This window comes from Myxocyprinus asiaticus, chromosome 1, assembly GCF_019703515.2.
Source record: "Myxocyprinus asiaticus isolate MX2 ecotype Aquarium Trade chromosome 1, UBuf_Myxa_2, whole genome shotgun sequence".
Classification (NCBI taxonomy): domain Eukaryota; kingdom Metazoa; phylum Chordata; class Actinopteri; order Cypriniformes; family Catostomidae; genus Myxocyprinus; species Myxocyprinus asiaticus.
The window spans coordinates 32,075,423-32,095,880 of NC_059344.1; the positions used below are offsets into that span (position 1 = coordinate 32,075,423).

Genomic DNA, 20,458 nt, shown 5'->3' on the forward strand with positions numbered 1-20,458 from the left:
GTCTCCCATTCGAATCGCAGTGTGAGCCCTCCCTTTCGAACACAGCGTGAGCCAACTCTCGTTCTCATTTTCCCCATTCAACTGCTTGCTGTGTTTACCTGTTCGAATGCTGTGAGCTCTCTCTCTCTCTATAGAGCAGTCTCCCGTTCGAATCGCAGTGTGAGCCCTCCCTTTCAAACGCAACACGACCAACTCGTGCTCACTTTCCCCGTTCGATTGCTTGCTGGTCTTACTCGTTTGAATGCCGTGAGCTCTCTCTCTCTCAATAGAACAGTCTCCCATTCGAATCGCAGTGTGAGCCCTCCCTTTCGAACGCAGTGCGAGCCAACTCTCGTTCTCATTCTCCCTGTTCGATTGCTTGCTGGGCTTACCCGTTCGAATGCCATGAGCTCTCTCTCTCTATAGAGCAGTCTCCCGTTCGAGTCGCAGTGTGAGCCCTCCCTTTCGAACACAGCGCGTGCCAACTCTCTTTCTCATTTTCCCCGTTTAACTGCTTGCTGTGTTTACCTGTTCGAATGCCGTGAGCTCTCTCTCTCTCAATAGAACAGTCTCCCATTCGAATCGCAGTGTAAGCCCTCCCTTTCGAACACAGTGCGAGCCAACTCTCGCTCTTATTTTCCCCGTTCGACTGCTTGCTGGGCTTACCCGTTCGAATGCCGTGAGCTCTCTCTCTCTATAGAGCAGTCTCCCATTCGAATCGTATTGTGAGCCCTCTCTTTCGAATGCAGCGTGAGCCAACTCTCATTCACCTTCCCCATTCTAATGTATGCTGGGCTTACCCGTTCAAACGCCGTGAGTTAAACCTCTCTCTCTTTAGAATAGTCTCCCATTTGAATCGCAGTGTGAGCCCTCCCTTTCGAATGCAGCACAAGCCAACTCTCATTTTCACCTTCCCTGTTCGCATGCCGTTAGCCCATCGACTTCTACGACGAGTGGCGGTCGTTCGAAGCGGCAGCGTAGCCCTCTCAACCAGCCATCATGCAAAAATGCACCTTCAAACAAACGCATAAAGCACTCCCTCTATACAGATTTTGGGGGGAAGAACAATTCAGAAGCATCCAACAAGCCAATTTACCAAATAGAATTGTTGCTGGCTTGCTGGCCTAAATACTTCCTGCCATAGTCATGGTACAGATCTTTCATCTTAATGCCTTTTTGGGGGTAATCAGGACTCAAGTCGAGTCTCGAGCTCCGAGCCCTCCAGTATACGGAAAGCAAGCCAAATACGTTTACTGCTTCAAAACAAGATTACATTAACATACGAACTACTGAATCAATTTCACACAAAATACACCCTTTGAAAGTTGATGCACTCAATAGCACCCTTGAAACATTTTACCAAAAAGTATAATGGGATTACCATATTTTTGGACATGTCCCTTGGAGTATCATGCAAATACAGAACCATGGTATACATCATAGTACTGTGGTATTTCCATTTGATACCATCGTCTCCATAGTACTGATGCAGCATGCAACTGTTTTGAAAAATAATTTTGAGGAACTTCAATTAGTGCTGTGTCATCTGAAGAAGTTATGATGCTTTGAAGCCCATGTTACATTAATGCTACTTGGAATCTGGAATACTCAGTTCTCATTGGTCAGTGGTCAACTGGTCAATTTGGTTAGTAGCCATGTAATAAGTGGGATAATGTACAGTCAGCTGGTTGTTATCGCAACATTAATCCCTTCAGGGTCCTGATCAACCTGTCGGGCTTTATTTTACGATAACAACCAGCTGACTCTATATTATCCCTTAAATAATACAGGCTACTTAATAAAATGTAAAAATGTTGCTCCCAAAGTGTCAATGTTTTGCCTAGGGTGACAAATGTGGCAGGACCAGACTGAAGCTGAACACCACCATATACATCAGAACATTCAGAGTCAGTTCTGGAGTTTCCCTCAATTTTGGTGTGCTAAGCCCTTTTCTTTTAATAATAAACATGCCTACATCTATCTAACACGTGTAGTCTAATCCAAGTGCTACTGATAATTTTTGCTTTGCTGAGGCTCAGCTCTCTAGAGACCAATCCAAGGCTTTAAGTTGAACAGGTGTTCACATTTTTTAAGGAGATGGAGAAACTCTATCTTTGTCATGGACAGAAGGCTTGCAGTGAGAAATGCTGGCCAGTAGCACAGATACGCATTGCCTGGTGGCAGAGTTCCAGTGAGCACCAGTTGGAGAAACGTGGCCCTGTCTCCACTCCTGTCCAGAGACAGCTGTGACACAGCAGCGCGTAGCTCGGCAATTAGGTGTGTGAGTCACCTGAGCAGAATGCTGATGGCGCGAGAATCTGACAGCCACTTCCACACAGAGAAAGGCACAAAGCAAAGTGCTACTACAAATGGTGACCTTTAAGAACATTCATTTGTTTATGAACAAAGGTAGTGGTTGTCACCGGCTTGTGACTATCATGATGCAGACAGTTTAGCAGAGTCACTCAGTTTACCTTCTCTGTCAGTCTTTTATCAAGAGCTATAAGGACACCTTCACAGTCCAATGATGCTAAAGCACTATTCTACAGTAATAAATCCCAAAGTATACTTCGTTTTATATACATAGTGTACAAGTATAAAATCGTACTCCATTGGACCATGTGCGGTCTTAGGCAGTCGGAGCATTTACAATGCATATAGGATACTGGACTATTTCTCTTCAGGAGGTTAGACCCATAAAGATGTCTTTCAGACTGACCTCCTCACAAACGCGCTCTTCCACTGTTGTTGTTTCCATTTTCATCTCCTGTTGCTCACCGGCATTTATGTAGTCTTCTTGAAGTATTTCGTGAAAGCAACGGCCCAGTGGTGAGTGATGCCATCTTGTTGACCCACAAATTAGTGCAAACAGTTCCAGGCGCATGCACAGACATTGGGTGCTTCTCAATACCCTAACTGATGCGTCCTCATTTCCTGTCCTTGCATTCTTCCCTCGTTTCCAAAAAGGGAGCGGCTAGGACACAAGGAAAGGAGACAGGAAACGAAGATGCACAATTTCAGAAATGAGAAGTACCCTATGTGTACTTTGGCTTAATATAAGACCTTTGGGCTTGTACCAAAGCATAAAATGATGGTTATCAGAGGTTTAGGAAACATGCTAAGTTGAAATACTGGCTTCTTCGTAAACAATGCTACAGCCAGTATATTCTACTTTGAAATGTTTGTTCCAGGCCAGAATTTCTGTTTGTGTTTTGGCCTGTGGGATCCCGTCCACTGCCCATTTCCCAATAGTATTTTGACATCCCAGGTTGCCAGATTTGAAGCAAGTTAGAGGGCAAACACAGCGCCCTGCCGCCATAGAAGCCAGCAATACATCTAGCTAACATTAACAGAGTTATAAAAAATCCACATGAGCTGGTTTATAATTTGCAAACAATAAAAACATTGCAAACGTATACATTAGCTGATCAACTTACAGTGTAAAGCTCGTCACTTGCCATTGTCAGTTTGCTCGTTCCTGTTGCGTGTCCTCAGCTTGGCAACCCACGTGAGCTTCGAGTCTGGGGAGGAGGGGGTGGGGGAGACAACTCTCTCCAATATTATGAATTTGGACTGCAGTACCGATTTTAAATGCTTGATGTCAATATTAAATATTGCTCCTTTCATATTAGCATCCTTGAGGGGCCGATTACATCGAACACTTTAATGCGTCCATCCATGCTGTTCAATAGTTTTTATATGTAAGAATAAGCTAGACGGACGACGTTGACTGTTGCACCTTATCTTGCATCGTCTCATGCTTCTTCGTGTCAGGTTAAAAATAACTTTTAAAAAAGCGTGTCTCAAGACGTGCTCTGTGGCACCTTGCTTTCTTGTCGATAAATATACTGTTACTTTCTTAGTTAACATGGTACTTTATTTTAATTCAGTTTAATTGTATTTTGTTTTAATGTTCACTATTAGCCTTGCTGTTTACTTGTCATTGCACTTCTGTTATTCGTTATTCACTAAACTGTTATTATTATGAAGTAAACACTTTGGCAATACAAATGTACAGATAGAGGAAGGAAGAAAGGAAAGAAGGAAGGGAGGAAGAAAGAAAGAAAGAGCAGTTGTTTGATAATCTGATTAGCTGCAAGTGAGGCACACATACTGTATCTAGACCTATGTGTGTACTTTAAATAAATAACTATATTGTGACGCCCACAAACACTTATCCCGGTTTTTCTCAGCAAGATATACCAGGTTTTTGGTTGAATGAAAGACATCAGAGACCTTTTAACGATCAGTGAAGGTGATTCAACCTACATTAAATAGTGCAGTGTGTATGATTAAATTTGTGTATGACTATACTACCCACAGAGGGCGCCATTGTGAGGGAAATAACCGAGTTATGGAATAGTCTTGTTACAACACTCTAGATCTCACCTTAAATTGGGGGAACAAAACCTAGAAGAGAACAGTTTCAGTTCCCTCTTAAACCTGAAACAGATCTTGACCCAGGACTGCACAAGAAGCTGTGAAATATTCATAAGCCTCGGTGCTAGTAGGTTTAGACTCCCAAACCTTAGCTTTAATTTCCAGCAGCAAAGCTGGGTTGCTAAACTCCCAGTCTGGTGTCTGATCCATCAAAGAGGACTAGATGTACTGCGTGTTGCTGATAATGTGTAGCAACATTTGCCTTAAATTATCAATAGCTTAGCATTGAGCTCCATTTATAGCTATTTACAAGAGTGTTTGAAGAAAGATTACAATGACAATGGAGGAGGATCAACAGAGTTTTGTGTCTGTACATCATTTATCCATTTGAAAATGGACCAGGTGATCCACTAAGACATCAAGTTGCCACACACACCTGGACTACATCAGCGTAAGCAAGTCACGTCACTAATAACACTGACAGACATTTTGGTTGATTGTGTAGGTGAGGTTCAGCAGGGAGGGAGTGTGCACCCGGTCACTGGCCAGGGTTGGGTTATCTCTAATGCACATAGTCAGGAACCACACACAACATTGTCATGAAGAAGAAAATATGTAAAAAAATAAATAAAAAAAAGATAAATAAATACTGGAAAATCGGCCCAATATTAATAATAGTTTTTCATTTCAGAAGAACAACACATTTTTCTTTAACATATTTATTAAAAGTACAACAATAGCAAACAATGCTTTTTTTTTTCTCTTGACAAACTTTAAGGATGGAGAGAAACAATAAAGATAATATAATTATACAAGGAAGAAATCTAACAAATGTCAAGCACAACAATCACCACTAAGCCAAAGTCACTGAATGGGAAAGATTAACACAAGCACAATAAATGCACATTACTTAAAATATCTTCAACAATTTGTTGAGAAAACGAGATTAGATTTTTCCTCTCAAAGAAAACAGTTGTTTGCTTAGATGGACAATAAATCATTTCCTGAATAAAATCAGTACCTTCTATGTTGTCCTTGCCAGATGACAAAAAGATGTTATAAATACATTTCGAGGAATCCTATTCATTCAATAACACGCTGACTTTACCAAAGTAAAGTCTCAGAGCATCTAAATCATACAACAGTCCTTATGGACATTTATGCACACAGATATCATACATCTTTTCTAAAGTCTGTGAAGTACATGATGCACCTAACCGCTACTCTGAACTTCATGATTCCTCTACAACACAATAGAACACCTTTTAGATTTAAAAAAGGCATGCAAAGTGCTTGCTCCTCATTGCAAGCACATAAAAAAGGACTGAATAGGATCTGGCTTTTACAAAGCCCATTATGACAAAACATTTCCCTTCTTAAAGCCCTTCTCCATATCCTATGAGCATCTGACATATAAAAATACAGGGATAGACTTACAAAGATCTACCAGCAGTACCACCTCCCCCCATCAGTGATTACAAAAGTGGAGGTAAGAGCATTTACTTTCCCCGTCCCAGTTCTGAAAAAAATATTTGGTAGCAAAATAAAGTCTACAGTACAAATGGCATGAGTTTCAGAAAATAGGCATGCGTCATCAATATATCAGACATATTTACAAGTTCAGCTGAGAAAAGATCACAACCCTGAGTGATCCAACATCGGACGACCCATTTACTAAACAATATGCATAACTGCCTGCCTGTGTAGAATTCTCTAATATACTATGTACAGACTCTGTGTTATGAGTTGATGCAAAGGCACACAGCTGATTTATGTCTTTTTGTAATGAACCTTTAAAACTCTGCACAATATCAAAAAAATAAAATGCCAACATTATAGGATCTGAAGTGTTAACTATGTAATGCCCACTGAAGATTCATTTAAAAAAAAAAAATGAAAATGTTTTTTTTTTTTTTTTGTAAAATCCACCAAAACTTCCAAAAGGAATTTCTTTTCCTTTTCCAAAGCTGATAAAGTGATGTAGAACAGCTGCAAACAATATCACTCAATCTCCAGAACTTGAAGAGTTCCTGACCGGAGAACAATGACAGCTACAAAACACATGCAAATGTTACAAATCCTTAAACTCAGTTTTAATTTCACATTCATTCACTCCAAACATACAGAACTCCACTGAAACTGTGAGGATAGCTCAGAGAGACACATCTGTTTCACTAAAGACAAAATTGAACTCAACTCTAGAGCAGATACTACAGAAACCAACATATAAGCACACACACAAGAGGACGGCTCCCACACAACCTGCACACATACTTATAGACACACACGCTTAGCATTGGTCCATTATGAGAGACATAAACAGTACAAATGGAACTCTGCTGTAGGTGGAAATTGAGGCTCTCAGCTCAACACCTGAACAATGACAAAAGCCCCTTATGTTTCAACAAACATAAGAGACATTAGCATATAAAACACAAGATAACAATCCATCATGTGCACATATGAAGATGACATTGTTTGCCATTTTGTAGCCTGTGCAGAGAATTGTAGAGAAGTGTTATCATCACTCAATAATGTAATGTGTGATTGACTAAAAGTAATTTGGGCTTAAGTGTTTGCACGCATTGTTATCATTAAAGGCTTTAAAGAGTTGTGCCAGGTTAGACACCGGGAATCAAAGACATCCTTTTTGATTCTCATTAGGAAGGAGAAGCACTGAGTCATATTGATATGTACTGCTTATCATATATGACAAGTGCCAAGTTTCCATTATTTTGATAAAACCAAAACAAAGAGGAAAATTCAGACAGTTTAACAGGGATTTTAAAAGCTTCATATCTTTACTTTAGAAAAAAATAACAAAAAATAATCAAGCATCTAATAGGCCTGTTATGGTAAACATGAACCTAACAACAGCATCACGTAAGACGAGAGAGAGAGAGAGAGAGAGAGGAGATCTTACATACATGTACACATGCTACTGTATATAACAAAATATATAACAAATGGCAACATTTTATAAAAAACAAAAAAATATGCTAACAATACCATTATAAAACAAAAAAGAATATATGCACATATTATGATAGACTCCTCCAACGTGAGACAAACACATGTGAAAGTGCTACTGAGTCTGTGAAAGAAGGACCCAATTGGCAGGTTGGTATAAAGGTCTTCAGCCTTTGACTCCTGAAGGAACTTTTTACTTGTTTGTACAGAGAGAGCTTTTCCTATGACACACTGGAGCAACGGATGGAGGGGGAGCCCATTTGAGTGAGCACTTTGTCCAGCCACTGCAGAGGACCGTTCAGGTGCAGTTCTATCCAGCAGGGGGTGCTAGTCACTGTCTGCCGCCTGACAGCATACAAAGGAGATAGATAAAGAGAAAGCAAGTGGTAAGAAAAGCAGAAGTAGCCCCCCCAAAAAGTATTTAGACACTTGGCAAAAAATTTTATTAGATAAAAAAAATATTAAACCAAGTGGCATCTGCAAGCATATGATGCATTTTCCTCATAAATTCTTTTTCACTTTGTATTCTATTCACTTCCATTCATATTCATGCACACATGGGAGAGCAGAAATGCAAGCATATTTGTAGAAGTTGTGTCTTTTTGCTGCATAACGAAGTTCAAATTTGATTAACTCTGTCCTGAGAATTCATATAGTGAAAAGATGTCACACTTATGAATATCACAGACTGACCCTTTCTGGCTTAATATGAAGAATAAACATGTCAAAGCTTTGCTTTACTTTTAACCAACTGGTCCGAAAGTTATGTTTAGTGGATGTTTAAGTAAATTACCACACAGGTGCCCTTGCAGAATAACCACAGGTGTACAGTAGCTCCTCACATTTCCAACAATGGACATGTTTGACAACCAGAAAGTGCCCAACTACTTTGTCTTTATTTTGAGCAATATGTATTGTTTTATCATTTAAAACCTAACAAACTTCTTTTCGTGAAATGTTGCCCTTGAAAAGTGTTTGTGCTAACTTTCTTTAAAATAAGTGCTGCTTTGTTTAAGTATGTTGTTATCTAATGCAATGACCAATGTATATTTTTATGCGTGGCAAACTTGAAAATTCTTTTTGGGGGCCACTGTATGATTGCACATATATTCATATTAGGGAATTTTCACACCAATTATATATAGATTTTCTTATAACTAATAACTGTATAATTTATACTATTCATAAATCATTCACTAACATACTTTACTGTGAATGACAGGCAGAAGACAGTTCAGGCCAGTTCTGGAGCCAATTTGTCTGGATATGAGCACAGATCAAGTCCCTCACAGGGATGGTACTTACTGCCAAACACACTTCTTTTACATTCCACAATGCTTACACAACGCCCCCGTCTCGGTCTCCGTTGGGTGTACGCACACACACACGTGAATAGGCTCACCCCCGGAACCCTCGTTCATGACACCTCACACTGTTCACGTTCCACTCCTCACTGAAAGTTCCACTAATCTTTCAACCCACACACACGCATGTGTGCAAGTTCCTCCTAAAATCTCAGTCCTCCTCCTGCCTGAGTTAGTAACTTCAGCTCTGGAAGTGTCATTTAAAAAAAAACAAAGAGTCCTCATTTACTACCTAGTTCTTTTTCACTTTAAATATATATTCATTACAGCTTTATAAAACAATGACGTGGCTGCACGCTGTTGTTGTTTTCAAACACCTTCGCTTTTTGATCATTTTACTGTGCCTCCCACTCTTTAACAGTTTTCTCAGTGAATGTCTCAGCTGTCTATGAACAGGTCCCAGACAGTTCACAAGGGCAGAAATAGAGCATAGGCGCATACCACAGCCTCCAAGTTGGCCAGAGAGAGAAAAAAGTAGTGGAAGTAGAGAAAATTGGCGTAAAAAAAAAAAAAAGGAAGTGAAACAATTAAAGAAAAAGGCTCTTTCTAAATTCAGGATTAACCTTGTCCATTCACACACTGTGAAATTAAATATTTGAAGGTGCACACACTATTTTTTTTCTTCAGATTCCTAAACTTATAAACAAAAACAAAAAATTAGTAGTTTTGAAAAATATGTATAAAATGATGTAAACTCACATGATAAACAGAAAAACCTGCTTTATTTTACAAATGGGACTGGGCGCACATGTATGTGTACAGGCCCGATTTGACCTTTGTTACTTCATTTCAATAATCCCATGTAATTGGACACTTTCACTCGTGGAATAAATGAATCATTTTTACAATGACATCGGTAACTGAGAGCATATGTGTGATGCTGCATCTACACTGCTAAGTGTAAGTGCAGCATAAACCTATATTTTACTAAGTGCACCTTCAGTATGATAGGTTTTTGGAGAAACAATGGTGGATACATCATTTATGCTTACAAGTTAAACTGGGAAGAGGTTGATTCTGAAGTCTAGTGTAGTTATCGACCAAGGAACCTGGAGCAGATCAGGTGACCCAGACAATTGAAAGAAGAATATATGACATTGAGCTCAGACACTGGCACTGTGCTGTCCTACGTTATGATGTTTGCTGACTTGATGGTAATATCTACTCTGGTATTAATAAAGTGTACAATCATAATAAACAGCTTAAATGTGGCATTTTTAAATGGCAACAAGGAGAGTGTGTTTAAGCTGTTAGAGAAAGGGGGGCTGGAAGTGGGGAGATGCGGAGGGGCGTGAGAGAGAGAAAGAGAGAGAGAGAGAAAGAGAGAGAGAGTGGGTGTCTGCTGAAATCTGACACAGCTCAGATTGTGTCTCCCCAGGCCAAGCTGTCTGGAAACCATAGTCTCACTCGCTCCACACCAGTCTCACTCTTTCCCACTCTCTCTTCTCATGCTTTCTCTGTGGATGTCCCTGGTCAAAGCCCACAACTGCTTCTGATTAGGGTCTTGGTTCCACAATGAAACAATGAAGTTACTCAAAAGAGCAAGAGGGGGAGAGAGAGAGAGAGAGAGAGAGAGAGAGAGAGAGAGAGAGACCAGGAAACTCTGACACTTCTCCAAGTACAGCATGTGTGAGTTTGCTTGGTGTGGTATGATTTGCCAGTGCAGACCTAACAGTTTATACAAATGACACGCTAAGCTGGTGGACATCATGTTGTCTTGCTACATCAGAGCCAATGCATGCCAGACTGGGTGGAACAGTTACCACAGCCTGTCAGACCCAGTCATGATCCTATAGCGTGCTGTAGGCACAAATTAAATTTTTTACATATCAAAATGCTTCAATGCTACTGTTATTGTGTATTATATTCAAATCACAACTATTTTGTTCATAATATTAATAAGGCATTACAATAAATGTACAGGTTAAAAAAGGTTAACCAAACAAAAGAAGCATTTGTAGTTTTTTAGTCAGTCGATACTTATGATCCAGTTTCCACACATAAAGTCTTATTGTATGCATGTCTTAATCAGGGTTTAACAGGAAGCACAGTGGCTTCTGTGGTTTTGGGTAACACCACTTCACAAGTGATGCAAAACTCTGAGTCAAAACAAGGCTACATTCCAAGTGAGATGAAAAAAGGGATATGGAGGTAGTGAAGTGATGGCAGTAATTGTACCTGTACTCGGCTCCCCAGCCCTTCACGAAGCTCATGCGAATGGTGCACATGCGGGTGAGCTGGTACACGGCCTCAAAGCCCTGATTCACAGACTGGGCCAATAGAGCTGCGAACTCCTGATTATTAAAAATCTTCAGATTACAGCCTGGGTGGACATAAAGTGGTTTGAATGAAATTCACATCAAATTCAACCAACTAAAAACTGCATTTAGTTAAATGGCATGCATCAACTCTTGGAGGGACTCCTTTAGGGTAAGAGTCTCTTACCTGGTGGGATCTTGCAGACAGTGGCAGGGTGCCAGCCATAACGCTGGTTACAGTTGGGGCTCTGGACAAAGATGGCGCTGTCACTTAGACACTCTGCAAACACTTCCCCTCCAATGTAGTACAAGCGCACACCTCGGCCTGCAAAAATCAAGGTTGTCACAAGGGTACAAATGACAAAAAAGGGTACAAATGAGAAAAATAGTAAATGCTTTAAAATAATGGCAAGTGTGGAATATATATTTTTTAATAATTAACTACTTGGAGTCACATAAAGTGACACTATGTAAGGGATGAGCCGCTTAAACTTTGTTACAATTATCCTTTTAAGCAATATTAACCAGTGAGAACTGTAATAATTTTGTTAGCTAAACTGTGCTGGGAGTGCAGGATGTTGAAAAATTTGAAATCGTCGGCCTGTGGGGCATTAAAAAGCACTTATGTTCTCACGCATCTGATGCCTCGCAGGACCAAGATGGCGTCCAGTGTTTAGTGGCAGCGAACTTCATGACGTAGGTCGTGATATCGCAAACATTTATGCAGCACTGATGAAAATCTCGACCGACATGGAGGGCCTCGCAGAAATAGGTTGAGCGATCACATCCATGGAGGTGAAAATTTCCACCCTGATCACAAGAATGGACGATGTTGAAAAAGGGGTCGAGTTTGTGGAGTCGGCCGAAAGAGAGCTACAGGATAACCCGCCTGCTACCAAGGCTGATGTGGAATGGGTGTGGGAAAAACTAGAGGATATGGAAAATCGGAACAGGCATAATAATGTTCGTTTTGTTGGAATCCCCAATGGAAAGGAAGGTCAAGATATGGTGAAGTTTTCGGAAGGGCTTATTACGAATTCGATCAAAACAGCGGGCTCGAGATAGAGTGTGCACACAGAGCTCTTGGTCAGCTTCCCGCAGCAGGTGACAGACCCCGATCTATCCTGGCAAGATTCTTGCGGTCGGCAGACAGAAACTTTGTTCTACGAGCGGCAAAGAATAAAGGCAAGTTATGCTGGGAGGACCACAATATCATGGTTTTTCCGGACTTTGCAAAAGCGACTCAAGCGAAGTGGAACGGATTCAAAGAGTGTAAAAAATTGCTGCACCAACAAATGGTAAGCTTCGCACTGCTTTATCCGGCTAAGCTGAGAATCAACGGCAAGGATGGGCACAAGACTTTTACATGCCCACGTCAACAATACAAACTACATATCGTGCATTTTACTGATTCAGCCTGAGAGGGTTTGTTATTCTGTTGGCTGCCCACTGACTCTTGCTCTACTCTTTTTTCTCTTTCTCCCTTTACTGACTTACTGTTGAGTTAATTTGTTCATTTTGTGGGTTCGATGTGATTATTTACTGCATCTTATTTTATGGAATACATTTATGTGGGGAGGAGGGGGGGTTGAAACACCAGACTTGAGCAATCTGGTAGCAATAGTGTTGTGGAAAGTCTCGTAAGCGTGCATGGACCATCGGATTTCCCGGGGATGGATGCCAGTTCGGACTGTTGTGCGTGGGTTTGAAGTGCATTTTTTTTCTGTTCTGTGGGTTGTTCAGGATTTGCTGGTTACATCAATGTTGGAAAATGTTCTATATAATTTTGCCTTTGGTACACATTTTATCTTTACATGTCAATATGTCACACTTTAATATAGGTAAAATGTTTCTCTCCACATGGAATGTTATTGGGCTGGGAGACCCAATAAAAAGGAGGAAGGTTGGATCTTTCCTTAAGCGTAAAAAATATGATATAGTGTTCCTTCAAGAAATGCACCTTTCTTCACAAGAAGCTGAAAAACTTGGTAAGGCATGGGGTGGGAATTCAAGTGCTGTGCTGATTCAAGTAAGAGCAGGGGAGTCTTCATGTTGATAAGTAAGTAGGTACAACACTATGTTGTCACAGAAGGTTGAGTTTTGGTTATTCAGGGCAATAACGGCATACTTTGAGTCAGGGGACAAGGCAGGGAAAACTCTTGCCAGATATATAAAACAGAGAGAGTTTTATTCCACCATTCCTTCAGTGAAGACTTCTGGGGGCAAGATATTTACAACGCCACAGATATTAATAAGGCCATTAAAGATTTTTATTTCGATCTTTATAGTTTCACATCCTCGCCTACCGATAAGGATATCAGAAATTTCTTAGAGCCATTAGAACTTACTAAATTAATGAATGGTCAAAAAACTCTCGACTCAGATATTACTTTGGAGGAGCTTGTTGAGGTAATTAAAGTCTTGCCAACAGGTAAGGTAGGGGCCTGCAGCAAAACTTTATTGTTCTGTTTTGCCATGGAACCATTAGCAGCCGCAATAAGAAAAGATGATGATTTTTCAGGTATTGTTGCAGGAGGTGTGGTGCATAAACTTCTACTCTACGCAGATGATACATTTGAAGTCCAAAGTTTACATACACCTTAGCCAAATATATTTAAACTCAGTTTTTCACAATTCCTGACATTTAATCATAGAAAACATTCCCTGTCTTAGGTCAGTTAGGATCACTACTTTATTTTAAGAATGTGAAATGTCAGAATAATAGTAGAGAGAATTATTTATTTTAGCTTTTATTTCTTTCATCACATTCCCAGTTGTTCAGAAGTTTACATACACTTTGTTAGTATTTGGTAGCATTGCCTTTAAATTGTTTAACTTGGGTCAAATGTTTTGTGTAGCCTTCCACGAGCTTCTCACAGTAAGTTGCTGGAATTGTTGCCCATTCCTCCAGACAGAACTGGTGTAACTAAGTCAGGTTTGTAGGCCTCCTTGCTTGCACACGCTTTTTCAGTTCCGCCCACAGATTTTCTATTGGATTGAGGTCAGGGCTCTGTGATGGCCACTCCAATACCTTGACTTTGTTGTCCTTATGCCACAACTTTGGACGTATGCTTGGGGTCACTGTCCATTTGTAAGACCCATTTGCAACCGAGCTTTAACTTCCTGGCTGATGTCTTGAAATGTTGCTTCAATATAGCCACATCATTTTCCTTCCTCATGATGCCATCTATTTTGTGAAGTGCACCAGTCCCTCTTGCAGCAAAGCATCCTCACAACATGATGCTGCCACCCCCATGCTTCACGGTTGGGATGGTGTAACAATACAATGGTCATTATGGCCAATTATGGCAACAATGGTCATTATGGCCAAACATTTAAATTTTTGTTTCATTAGACCAGAGTCTAAAGTAAGATCCCATGTGCTCTTGCAAACTGTAGTCTGGCTTTTTTATGGTGGTTTTGGAGCAGTAGCTTCTTCCTTGCTGAGCAGCCTTTCAGGTTATGTCGATACAGGACTTGTTTTACTGCGGATATAGATACTTGTCTACCTGTTTCCTCCAGCACCTTCACAAGGTCCTTTGCTGTTGTTCTGGGATTGATTTGCACTTTTCGCACCAAACTTCCTTCATCTCTAGGAGACAGAATGCGTCTCCTTCCTGAGTGGTACGATTGCTGCATGGTCCCATGGTGTTTATACAGTACTTGCATACTATTGTTTGTACAGATATATGTGGTACCTTCAGGTGCTTGGAAATTACTCCCAAGGATGAACCACACTTGTGGAGGTCCACAATAGTTTTTCTGAGGTCTTGGCTGATTCCTTTTGATTTTCCCATGATGTCAAGCAAAGAGGCACTGAGTTTGAAGGTAGGCCTTAAAATACATCCACAAGTACACCTCCAATTTAGTACACCTCCTATCAGAAGCTAATTGGCTAAAGGCTTGACGTCATTTTCTGGAATTTTCCAAGCTGCTTAAAGGCACAGTTAACTTAGTGTATGTAAACGTCTGACCCACTGGAATTGTGATATCAATTAAAAGTGAAACAATCCGTCTGTAAACAATTGTTGGAAAAATTACTTGTGTCATGCACAAAGTAGATGTCCTAAATGACTTGCCAAACTATAGTTTGCTAATATGAAATCTGTGGAGTGGTTAAAAAATGAGTTTGAATGACTTCAACCTAACTGTATGTAAACGTCTGACTTCAACTGTATATTATTAGTTGTCTCCGACCCTAGATGATCTATGCCTACCCTCCAAAGAATTATTAATTATTTCTCCAAATTTTCAGGATACAGGCTGAACTGGTCTAAACTTGATAGAATATTTAAGTTTTTTATTTGGAATGGTAAACGACTCCGGTTGCATTTCAGTAAGTTACAAAGACCAATTGACAAAGGAGGTTTAGGCCTCCCCAAAATTTTGTTTTATTACTATGCTTTTAATCTTAGACACCTGGCCCATTGGTCTCTTCCACCAGAGAGAGCCCCTCCCTGGTACAACATTGAATAAGTGGTCCTTGCGCCAATCTCACGACTGCGAAGTCTTTCTATTAAATTGCCTAGAGAAGCAAAAATGCATCCCATTATTTCACATTTACATTCAGTATGGACAAAGGTTTCTCCCATGTTCAATTCTGATACTTACCTAAATGTTTCCTCAAGTATATGGCTGAACCCCAAATTATGTATTAACAAGTCTCCCTTTTGCTGGAAAGAATGGATCGAGAGGGGTGTTGCTACACTTGGTGCCCTTTATGAAAATGGAGCTTTGAGATCATTTGAAAATATAACACAGCAATTTGGGATTTCTAGGTCTCAATTATTTAGGTATTTACAGCTGCACCATTTACTTTGTACTATTTTTAATGGTAGTACACAGCCCCCTAAGGCTGCTGACACTCTTTGTATGGTGCTCAGTGCCTTTGGAAAGGGTCATGAAGCATCAGTGTATTACTCCTAGTTGATTCAGAGTCTGGGTGATGGAGCCTTAACTGCTCTTAAGATGTTATGGGAAAGAGATTTGAACTTGTTATTAAAGGATGGGGAGTGGGAAAGAATTGTAAACAAATTTAGAACTATGTCTAGGGATGCAAGGGTATGCCTTGTTCAGTTTAAGAATTTGCATTGTTTCTACTGGACTCCCTCTAGATTGTTTAGGTTTGGTTTAAAAGGCACACCTACCTGCTGGCGATGTCAGTTGGAGGATGGAGACATAGCCCATGCACTGTGGTTCTGTGCTAAAATTAAAGAATTCTGGGTAAGAGTCCAGAATTTATTCTGCGAGGCACTAGATACTTAAATTTCATTCTGCCCTAGAATATGTATATTGGGCGATGGGGCAGTTCTTATAGTAGGTGACAAATATATAAAAAAACTGGGTCCAAACTAGCTTAATGATTGGCAGCAGATTATTCTTAGAAGATGGAAGTGAAAAGGCTCTCCCTCATTTCAAGTATGGTTTACCGAATTGGGCAGGGTGGCAGCATTCTTATTAACAGCTTGACAGGCTTGCAAGAAATGGGACAAATACTTAACCCTTCAACAGGGATCTCATTGAGGACCATGTGGAGAGAAACATGTTTGTGGTTAATATTGTAAATCATATCCATTGTTGAATTTTTCTTTTCTCCTTTTCTTTCTTTATTTGTAGATTTCTTTATTTTTTTTAATTCTTTTTTATTTTGTATATACACATGTGTGACACAGGCTTGACCACAGAATGTTGTTGAGGGTTGGGGTGGGGTTTGGGATTGGGGTGGGGGATATTGGGGGTTAAAAGGGGATAATTGTTTGATTCTGTTCATGTATATTGTAATTTATTTTATGTAATATATTAAGAATCAATAAAAACTATTAAATCGCAAAAAATAATGAACTACTTGATCTTTCTTATTGATTATTTAAAGCTGCACTACGTAAGATATTTTGGTTACAAGTTAACAAATTGCCATTATTGATTGAGTACATAAACGCATATTCTATGGTAAGCCTATAAAAATTATTTGTATTTTGAGCTGTCTGGTGGGATTTGGCGAGAAATCGCTGGCTTATGTTGTTCATCCTTGCGTCATTTCATCATGTCCGTAAACACAGAAAAGAAGTACCAGCTGTCACGTGTTCCGGCTGGGGACGCTGTTCAGTTCGGTTCAGTTAGTCACTCACTCACTTACACAGTTCAGGACAACATCGCAACATCGCATCGCAGCAACATGTTATTTGTTTGCCGAAGTTGTTTACCTGCTATAATGCATGAACATTTTTTCTGGTAGGGTTGTTGTCACAATTTTATTAATCTAATATTACTCGTCTGTTAACCGATCGCAATGCATCTACATTGTCAGGGGAAGTTACTGTGACGTGTTTACTAATATGTGTAACTTCTGAAATTGACATCTTGTAATTGTAATATTGCATATTTAAGTATATTATTTTCATGTTTAATAAGTATATTTTATCCCCATCATGATTGAATCCTCCCTTTATGTTTTTAGTTTACGGTGTTATTGCATACTTCACTTGCATTATCAACTGAGGCTGTACAATATAATATAAAAATAATACAGTCTTCCATTGAACTCATATCAGCCATATAACGAGTTTCACTTCTTAAATTAATAAGTGTAGTACCATACACACATTAATAATAGATAAAACACTTGAATAATCATATTAAAATATACTGACAACTGGTTGTGGTTGAGGAGAGTCCCCTGTTCTCTCTGTAAAAGCGCTTTGAGTGTAGTGTCAGAAAAGCACTATAAGTGTAAAATTCATTCATTCAAAATATGTAAATAAGAGTGTTTTTCATCTTCATCAAAGCAAGTAATATTTCAGTTTTAAATGTTTAATCATCTAATATAATATCAACATGAAAATAGCATGTTATGACTTGAGATAATGAGATTCATCCGCCAGGAGGGCAGTGCCAAAACACAACTGACATAAAGTGTTCTTCCGCAATTTGCTTGCAATTTTAAGTTTCAACCACAGATGTCGCTAGAGAGCACAAAGTTATGTAGTCAGTTATGTAAATCAGTTTGCTGAATAATTCCATTCAGTCCTAAAGTAGCAGAAAATATTACTTTGAAGCTATAATAGATGAAATCAGCACAGTTTCATGATGTGCCAGATGAAAGGCAGAAAACAGTATGACCTTTCACTATTGTTGTCTTATGTATGAGTGATTGAGGCAGATGGTGTGTGTACCAATGTGTCTGCGCGTGAGCTCCACGGCAGCGTTGCGGTTGACGTTGGACAGCAGGCCCAGGCAGAAGCGCTCAGAGTTGGATGGGTCTGTGAAGCCGTCTACTGTTAAAGAGGGCTGAGAGGCATGGAAAGTTTCACCGACTCTCTGGTTTAGCTCATAGTATGAAATAGAGCACCAGAACGCTGGTTCACAGTATGTCACTGGCTGTAGATCTGAGAAACAGGGAGAGAGACTGTGAAAAAAGGACAATGGAAGAAGAGAATCCGAGAGGCAAAATAGACACAGAAAAAAATAGAGAGAAAAAGGGAAAAAGTTAGGCAAAGGTAAACAAACAAATGGGTGGGGATACAGAACACCCAAAGAGACAGAGAGCATGGGGGCTGAGACTGACGACACAGTGATGTCAACAGCACATGTTAATTCCCAGAAATAAAGGCCGAATTGTGGAAACACCATCATCACTTGGACAGAAAACTGCAGAAAATTACAGGCCTACGGCACGAGCCCTTCTCCCTCTCTTTCTCTGTCACACATGCACACACACCACTGCTGTGGGCAATAGAAACTGCTTAGGGATCTGGGCTGTGTCTGTAAAAGTGCAATCTGATAGACAGGAATTGTAAGCCTATGATGGTAACTGACAGGATGTTGTTCTCAGTGTTTAGTGTGGGCGGTGTTTGACCAAGTTGTTTAGGGGACATAAAAACAATCCATTCAACAATCCATTTCCACTGAGATTGGAAACACATTTGTACAAACACTCATACGCACTTACTGAAGTGCTCAAGTAATCAAAATAGTAAAAGTAGAGACAGATTATACTCATCACATTCATGTGCACACACACACACACACACACACACACACAATCAGTCAGAATTACCTAAGTTATTGTGCGCAGGAGACACAGGGTTTGGTGACAGGTTTGGAGACCCTGTAAAGAAAGATCAATGAGTTTAATGTACACAGGACAAATGCAAAGTATTACTGCAATCTATGTAGTAAAAACATATTCCAGGTTAGAGTACTACTACTACAGTTCAGTGAAGTATATCTGATTCCACATTGGTATAACCGCAGTACATTGCAAAATAATAGCAGTTCAGTGTAGTACAATTTCAAATCAATGCAGTAGAGCTGTAGTTTGTATAGTTTACCTGCAATTCAGTGCAGTTAAAAGAACTGCGCTGCAGTATAAATGGAGCTGCAATTGCAAATGCAGTTTTCACATTGAACAAAACTGCAGTTCTAAAGTGTCTTAACTAGGGCTGTGGAAATTAACACATGGGATTATTTTACAATGTTTAATGCGTTCATTTTTTTATGCGATTAACGTTACCAATTTGACATTCGATTCTGGCATTCTATTCAGGTCTGTGTGAGATCTAAACACTGGTTGCAAAAGGACGGAACCTTTGAGATGTAAACAAACAAACAAACACAGAGCAGTAATTCCGAGTTGGTGATCAAAGTGATGGAGAAAGGACCTCTTGATGTTTTTTTTTGTACAAAACAAATCCAAACGCAGCAAACTAAAGCCACATTCACACGACTTGTTGGAGTGAAGCAGCCAGCGTTTCCTCTGTACCTCATTGCGCTTCTGTTTTACCAGATTATTCACATAAAGTATCATTATGTGGCAGTATTAGCACTAAAAGTAAACAAAACTCTATAGGGAAGGTCATTGTTGCTTAGGATGACATCTGTAAAAGAAAATGCATGCCTTCAGATGACAATTAATTCACGGTGGAAGAGTGAGTTCAGTCATCCTATGAACCTGGAAATTTGCTTCTCACGTAGTCTGTCACATGTAATATTGTATAAGGGTGTGTACAGTTTAGTGGACTAGTCGGTTAGTTCTGCCTCAAGTCAACGTGTTGGTTCATGCCTACTAGTGGAGAATCACATGAATTCAGTTGCGCTTGTTCCATATGGTGACAGCAAGATGAAAATTCCTCAGTCCACAAACTGCGTTCTTTGTATTTTGTGAAAATACATTTTCAAATATAGGCTATGTAAATATATTTGGAATTACGCTAAAGTGTAAATAGAGTGAACACTGTGCGCGCTTAGATGAGAGCGCATCATCAGTTGCTGAGCTCTTTCTCTCTCACTCTCCAGCACGCAATCAAAAACACACACAAGTGCGTAGCGAGAAAAGCCGCACGTATACCACGTACAGTAAAGAAAATGTGGAAATTTTGGGACAAGTTGGGTTAGCGCAACCTCATTTTTTTCTATTTTTCTTATACGTAAGAACACCCACTCAGTGTGGTGGAGTGGGGATGTAACTTTTTTAATGTGAATAATTTCCAATATTTCTACACATGCACA

General features: G+C 39.8%; 1 protein-coding gene across 5 annotated transcripts in view; it reads right to left on the minus strand.

Moving 5' to 3' along the window:
* The window catches only part of LOC127449385 (mothers against decapentaplegic homolog 3), a 76,310-nt gene that overhangs the window by 17,671 nt on the left and 38,181 nt on the right, over positions 1-20,458 (minus strand). Inside the window, exons 5-9 of one of the 5 annotated variants that reach the window (XM_051712996.1) lie at positions 19,008-19,058; positions 18,124-18,336; positions 11,139-11,276; positions 10,872-11,016; positions 4,944-7,674 (exon numbers count right to left, since the gene is read on the minus strand). In XM_051712996.1, coding sequence (XP_051568956.1) covers positions 7,551-7,674; positions 10,872-11,016; positions 11,139-11,276; positions 18,124-18,336; positions 19,008-19,058 — 671 coding nt within the window. In that variant the 3' untranslated portion in view covers positions 4,944-7,550. The other 4 variants (XM_051712797.1, XM_051713071.1, XM_051712867.1 and 1 more) reach the window with 4 other exon arrangements.